Below are 6,818 nucleotides of genomic sequence, written 5' to 3' on the forward strand. Positions count from 1 at the left end.
GTAAATCATATTCAATGGCACGTTGTCGCTGACTTTTGTGGGCTTGAGTTAAAATAAAACAGACGGAATATGTCAGAGGTAACAAAGTAGATATATATTGCTGGGGCTTTGCTCATAATGGATACCTCTAAATTTAAAGTGTTTGTTTTTGTCAACAATGGAATATGGGTCGGATTATTACATAATGGTTTCATAATGTATTTTTCGGGTCAGTTGTCCAAATGGGGCAAACGTTTAGAACAATATCCTGAACGCAGTTGTCCTGACGTCGAACATGGTGTCCAAGTGGAGGCTTGTAGTCAATGCCAACTGCAGGAAATATATCATGTGTAGGAAGGGCCTAGGTCTACTTTGAGAAACAGTGGCACATACCATGTTGATTATGGGAGGAAGTGGGGTCTGCATGACAACAATACTATATTTTTCAAAGAACAGTGGAACTAAAGGTACTGTGAACTAGAACTAAATTAAGGAAACAAGGAGACATAGGTTGGAGGAAAGTCTGCCCGTTCAGCAACACATGACTTACAGGGAGATGGCGGTGAGATAAGGATCCGCACTGTTTGTTTGGTATTAGTCGGGATAATTTCAGATTTAAGGGTACTTGAGATATGATTGGAAGAAGTCAGTGATTGTGTTGCAATGCCGCAAGATGTGATATTTTCTGTTGACAGCACCGTTATGTTGTCAGGCGCTGTTTCCCATATGAATGTTTCCCGGGTACTGTTGTTTCTAGGGATGCGCCTCATACGTAATGGCCGCTGTCTTGGCCGACGAAAGACAGTGTGGAATGTGGTGTATCGAAACCTCTTTTCCTTCACGAACACACAGATGGTGCAGAGAATACCCACTCCGGCTATGGACATAATACCGATCATGATTTTGTAACTGGTATGAAGAGGAATATCTGAAAGAGAAGAGTGATGAGTTGAGTTTAACGATGACTTTATCAGTATTTCCTTCATACCATAGTGTGTTGTACTAGGGATTTGGAAGGATATTGTGAAGAAAACGGAGACAGATATTATCAATATCACTGAACACACACACGCACGCACACACGCGCACGCGCACGCTCACACACACACACAATCTCTGAATGTGTACTGCCAACAAATGTCCTTATATACATACATTTTTGCGTTAATTTGTATTGATCTTAAACTTAGTGTTAATTTTGCAGTTTTTAATTACATTTTTTCAGTATGTATAATTTAAACACATAAACTAATTTAATCTGAAAGGGCACCCCAGTGAGTTGGCACAACTAGAACACGTAGTTCGACTCATTCGTCAACACTCGCTACTTTCTGTAACCTCCAAGAAACTCCTCACCCTCTCGATGCTTTTTTCGAAAATACGACAAATCAATCAGGTGCGGTGCTTTGATAAAGATAATCCCAACTACTTATACCGTTTATGGTATTATGTTATTGGTTAAAAAATCATGAAACATATATATCGTCATAATGAAGGTACAAAGAACATAGCAAACAGAAGTGTGTTGTCTAATGTGAAGTTTTATATTCAAAGCATGTGGTTGACGATGAAAGAATCAAATACACGCACGTGTGTCTGTTGATATAACGGCTCTCACTGGTCTGTGTGTGTTTCTGACGATCTTGCGGGCTTGTTATGGTGATTGTACGTGCGCTTTCAACAGTTTTAGGAAGTGTATTTATAAATCGGTTGGAGTTTTATATCTGTATAACTAATCAACGGATATATTAAGTACTAGGTAGCAGTTAGTAAGTCCTACGTAGGATTTAATATCTCCTACGTAGGACATACTATCTGCTACCTAATACTTAATATATCCTTTTTCTGCTAGACACATATTAGATGATCCTGCACATAACTGTAGACTCTAAGCGCAAATGAAACACATGGCTGTAAACTCTAAAACAGTGACTGAAACAGTCAAAAAGGAAATGGTTTCCGTGTCTGAGGGAACTAAGTTGACCATTTCAGATTAATGCATAATAACATATACTAAGATACTAAGTCCTACGTAGGTGATAATAAGTTCTACGTAGAAGATAGTAAGTTCCACGTAGGTGACAGTAAGTCCCACATAGGAGACAATAAGTCCGGAAATCTGGGCATATATTTCATATCTCTGGAAATATTTCAATCTGACTTTTTATGGGGTGATGCATATAATTTTCATCGAATTCAACTGAAATTCCACGTTTGACAGCATGGTTCCACGACTGTTCAGTCAGTTTGAGAAATATTTTAAAGTCATTTATTTCCATAAATGGAAATTAAGGTGAACATGTGGTTATAATTAACGTCAGAAGATTTATTTAACAAATATGCTTTCTCCTTCCTTTAGGTGTACCAAGGGGTTTTTATTCTATAAAATAAATACGTGAAAATAAAAACAGCAATACAATGTAGGAGCGCCACGGTGATATTAAGAACATTGGAATCATACGTGGGTTTGATAGGTGGGTAAGGGTCATCAATTTTGTACAAATGGAAATATTATATTATTATAATATGGGGGAGTGATTGAGTTTGTACTTAAGATTAAGGGTGTCGCTTACTTTGTATAAAAAATCAATTAGGGGCATTCACAGTACCCATATGCTTCTCCATAGAAAAACATCATCACCTTATCCCCACCCTTGCCATAAACTATAAATGGTCTCTAACTATGGTCGTATTCGGCCGCGCCTGTAGCCCCCAAGTCCAGTTTGGGTATGTTCGCCTGTGACAAATGCAGGGGTACGATGAAAAATATGTAATTATTATGTATTAAAGTTTCAGACATCAATGTCTCTGTTGAAATATAAACAACTTGTTGTGAGATACATATACTATAGCTACATGTTATATCGAAAATGTGTTGTCTGTATATAACAATCACAATTTAAAAAATGTACAATATTGTTTGAGTCATTCGTAAAATCCACCCTTTTAACCCTTAAATATAACAGCAAGTTGCGTGTTTTCTGCAATAAAAGTATTTAATGCATCTCTGCTTATCAGGACAGCAAGTTTTAACAAAAGAATATTTTCAACAAGACCTACGCTCCTTGCCAGCTAGGTAGTACTGGGTAGTGGGTGTATACGGGTCTAGGCATATCCCCTTCCACTGGTCACAGCCGTGCTGGCACTGTCGGCAGTCCTTGTCGCATGTGTACCCGTACAACCCTTTCACACATCCTTCAGCACACAGGTCAAACAGACATGCGGAGTTGTTGCAGTCAGGGTTGCAGGGTGTGCAGTTTACACCGTAGTACCCCGCCAAACAACTCACACAGCTGCCGTCGGAGGTGCAGGCGAGGCAGTTCACCGAACATTCTGAAAACCAGGGGAACATGAACCACGTCAAGGGGTTTGGCTTTTTTCGGTTGTATTTCTTTGGGGTTTTTTTGGGGGGGAGGTTTCTTCGTTTTAACACAAGGTATGGTTATAAACCGTATTTAGCAATATCAGACTTTAGGTTGTCGCAGTAACAAGTAAGCCCCCTGACTGCCCTTCACTCAACAAATCAGGTGTGTTGTTTTGGGTTTTTCCCCACGCATACAAACATGTATTCTCTCCAGGCTTGTATCACTAACTATATCCACATACACATAGATAGTAGATAACGCTGTCACTATGGGCAGAACAACTGCTAATAATTTCTATATTACTCAAAAACTATTGAATGACCAGTGACTAAATTCAGATGAATAATATTATGATAAGTGTTCTTTAGTTTTCCACAACACTTAGGGCGGTCCTATTCAGTGTCTGTGTAGTGATTTTAACAGAAAAACTCTAAATCCTTTATTTTTTAAGAACTTGAAGTTTATATTTTTCTATCAAAACTCATGTTTTCTTGGAAACATATTACCACAGCGAGCTTTTGGGAAGCATCGTGCACACGGATGTGTTCCTATTACAGGTAATATATCTACCACTCAAATGTTCCAATCTTGTCTTGATACGATACCATTCTCACAAAAGAGAAATATTTATCATCATCACATGTACATCCACCCGACTACGAGTTTGACCAGGACTGATCCTAAGACATCACTGTTTCCCGGAAACCAACTGACAGGTTCAACAGGTATATTTGTAACATCCAAGGCGACTTAGTCAGCTCTAATTCCGTTGACTAGGCCGACGAATACAACGAAACCTTCGTAGTTCGAGATACGTTTGTAATCGATCACATATGGGTCCTGTCGTTATATAAAGGTATATCATTTCAGTTCTATAAATCAGTTCTATATAACTACCCACGTGTAGTTCTAAGCATTTAACTTGTTTGGCGTGTCTGAAATTATTCAGACTGTATACAAAAAATATGAAGTGCAATATCTTACCATGGTAGCTTGTAACACAGGCCAAACTCAGCATGACCAGCATACAAAGCACTGAGACAACCCACAGTGCCATGTTTATTGTCCTGCATGAGTGTCTTCAGCTGCTGCCAAGGTCGTACTCTTGCACTAGGTCAGTGAGAATGTGAAAAGATATCACTGTCAATCGTTCAATATTTATTCATCGTCCTAATGAGGTGACCATACATACTTAGCTTCTTAGCATATGTAGATCACGTGTAGTATATTAATAATACAGAAGTCTTATGATACCGTTTTGCTGTATTTTTTCTGATATCAATTCATAGGGATTTTTTACTTTTTCACTTCGTTACAATAGTATTAAAATTTATATATTCTGATAAAAAATTATAGTTTTTTGGGCTACTTAACTTGAAACATCATAATTATTCTTTCAAATATCTAAGTGTATACTTTGCTATGCAGCAGTGCACATAGAGAGTACTTCTTGGATACCTAATAGAAACACATATCCTTGGTGATCTCGGTATGGCTTCCATTTTTTCAAAATATTTCAGGTAAAAAGATATCTTATTCTTTCGTATGGCGCAGAAATTTGGGGATTAAATGCACTTGGAACAATTCGAAATGGTACATTTGTGTGCCTGTGAGAGGTAAACATTGTATACATGCCAACCTCTCACTTACCAGAGACATGCTATAATATGATCCTTTTATGTAATAGAAATGGACACTAAAACTGGGCGATTGGTATAAAGCAATTAATATTTGTTTTCTGCTGGACTTGGTGATAGTTGACATAACCAAGCAACTGGAATCCATACGGAATTCATCAGATCATTTACTCAAAGACTAAAAGACATGTATTTTTAAAACTGGTACGAAAAATTCTCGATTTCAAGCAAATCTGACACTTACCTAATGGTTAAAAGTAATATCCATACCGAATTAAACCTGTCATGTTTAAATGTAAAATGATATATTGAGTAGGTTTATCACCATTCCGATGCTCATCTCACGAACGTCTAATCGAGGAAGGTAGACATGTATACATGTATATGGATCGAGAACATGAACCTGTAAATTATGTAATTCAAATGCAGTTAAAGACGAGTATCAGTTTTGCCTTGTATGTCCTAACCACTGTAATCTTCAACACAAATATATAAGAGCAAATGTTATGCCCATCCAAACAGGCTTAATTTTTCACTATTGTTAAGCAGTTCATATACAAAAGAAATTGAAAACCCGCCCCTGTATATTTTCTACGCATAGAAACATATTGGTCCGTGAATGTGCATAGAACAATGTATATAGTGTACTGTAGGTCTGAGGCTTTTTGAGTACCGGAATAAAGATTGATCATAGATGTGCATTACGTACGATAAATTGATTAAAGACAGATAAATCAATTGATTAATTGACAAATTTTAGTCAGAAGTTATGGAGATATACATATCTATGCAGCTCGCGATTCTGATCAGGACCATTGCCATTTACGTATATTGAGGTTTTAAGCAAAATAGCATATTGTTTGCTTTAACCTACCTTCCTGTAATAACCTGTTGGTAATAAAAATCCTTGAAGCATGCCCTCCTGGAAAATCAACATTCACATAAATGTTGTGTTTCATCCCTATCACAACTGAACCAGCAGAACCACGAGTCGCATTAAGCAAGAGAAGATACCATCAACCGTGTTTATGTAATTGTCGTGCAAACCCGGGAAACAATTAACAAGTACCAACCGTCCCGTCTTTTGTACGTCATGGACGTCAGCACCTAGCTATGGCGCAAATGAATAAAAATAAGCATTTTTTTCGTATTCATGTATTCTGCTAAATACAGAGTCAATTGTACAATTCCGACAATGCAATGAACATGTGTTAAATGAGCTCCTTGCGAGAGGTGATGACACGGGTTCATTGAACAGGTGATTACCAACGCGAACGGGCATGGTTCTGGCAGACCACGAATTCAGCGAATTCGAACGTCGAGAGGCGATGCTAATTAATCACATGAAATTATTCTATATGATGGTGGATTCTTTCTCATGCAAAAATACACCTACCTTGACGCCTGAATTGCAAGCCACACGCGAGTTGTCTCCCCGTGTTAATGCGTTTAGCTGTTCACAGCGAGATTTAATGTTCAATTATCTCTACCATTGCTTGTCATCATTCCAAAGCAGATTACCAGCGGCCCATGTCATTTGTCATGGACTGTTTGATTGTATATTGTTTGCCGGTTCTTGTATTCGAGTGTTGGGACTGGCTATCGATTTCCACTGTTTTGTGACCGGCCCATTGAAAGGTCTATAAATCTCTGTTTCTGGTTGTGCAAAATCAGATTGAATAAACATACATCCATTAAGGACGAAGAATACAAGCCCCACAGATATTAATCCGATCCATTTGGAACGGGGCGAGTTGTTCACTAACACTACCTTTAATCTAAGGGTTGATTTCAGTTGAATATATATGTGTTGGTCTTGTGCACGTGTAGATGGAAA

The 6,818-nt window shown here is 38.0% G+C and overlaps 1 protein-coding gene across 1 annotated transcript; it reads right to left on the bottom strand.

Annotated features, from left to right (window-relative positions):
- Nucleotides 1–467: 467 nt before the first annotated feature.
- Nucleotides 468–6,408, bottom strand: LOC137279245 (uncharacterized). The gene is made up of 4 exons (XM_067811747.1): nt 6,378–6,408; nt 4,329–4,454; nt 3,040–3,312; nt 468–907 (listed from the first exon to the last, which is right to left on the bottom strand). The coding sequence occupies exons 2-4, from the start codon at nt 4,399–4,401 to the stop codon at nt 468–470; spliced, it is 786 nt and encodes a 261-aa protein (XP_067667848.1). The 5' UTR covers nt 4,402–4,454; nt 6,378–6,408.
- Nucleotides 6,409–6,818: the final 410 nt, after the last annotated feature.

The sequence above is a fragment of the Haliotis asinina genome, chromosome 3 (assembly GCF_037392515.1).
Source record: "Haliotis asinina isolate JCU_RB_2024 chromosome 3, JCU_Hal_asi_v2, whole genome shotgun sequence".
Lineage (NCBI taxonomy): Eukaryota > Metazoa > Mollusca > Gastropoda > Lepetellida > Haliotidae > Haliotis > Haliotis asinina.

Excerpts from the sequence above, each read along its gene's own strand:
- LOC137279245 (XM_067811747.1), bottom strand. The coding sequence starts at position 4,401 with ATGGCACTGTGGGTTGTCTCAGTGCTTTGTATGCTGGTCATGCTGAGT. Across the intron at positions 3,313-4,328 it reads CTGTGTTACAAGCTACCATG|AATGTTCGGTGAACTGCCTC; the intron begins GTAAGATATTGC and ends CCTGGTTTTCAG. Across the intron at positions 908-3,039 it reads CTACCTAGCTGGCAAGGAGC|ATATTCCTCTTCATACCAGT; the intron begins GTAGGTCTTGTT and ends CTTCTCTTTCAG.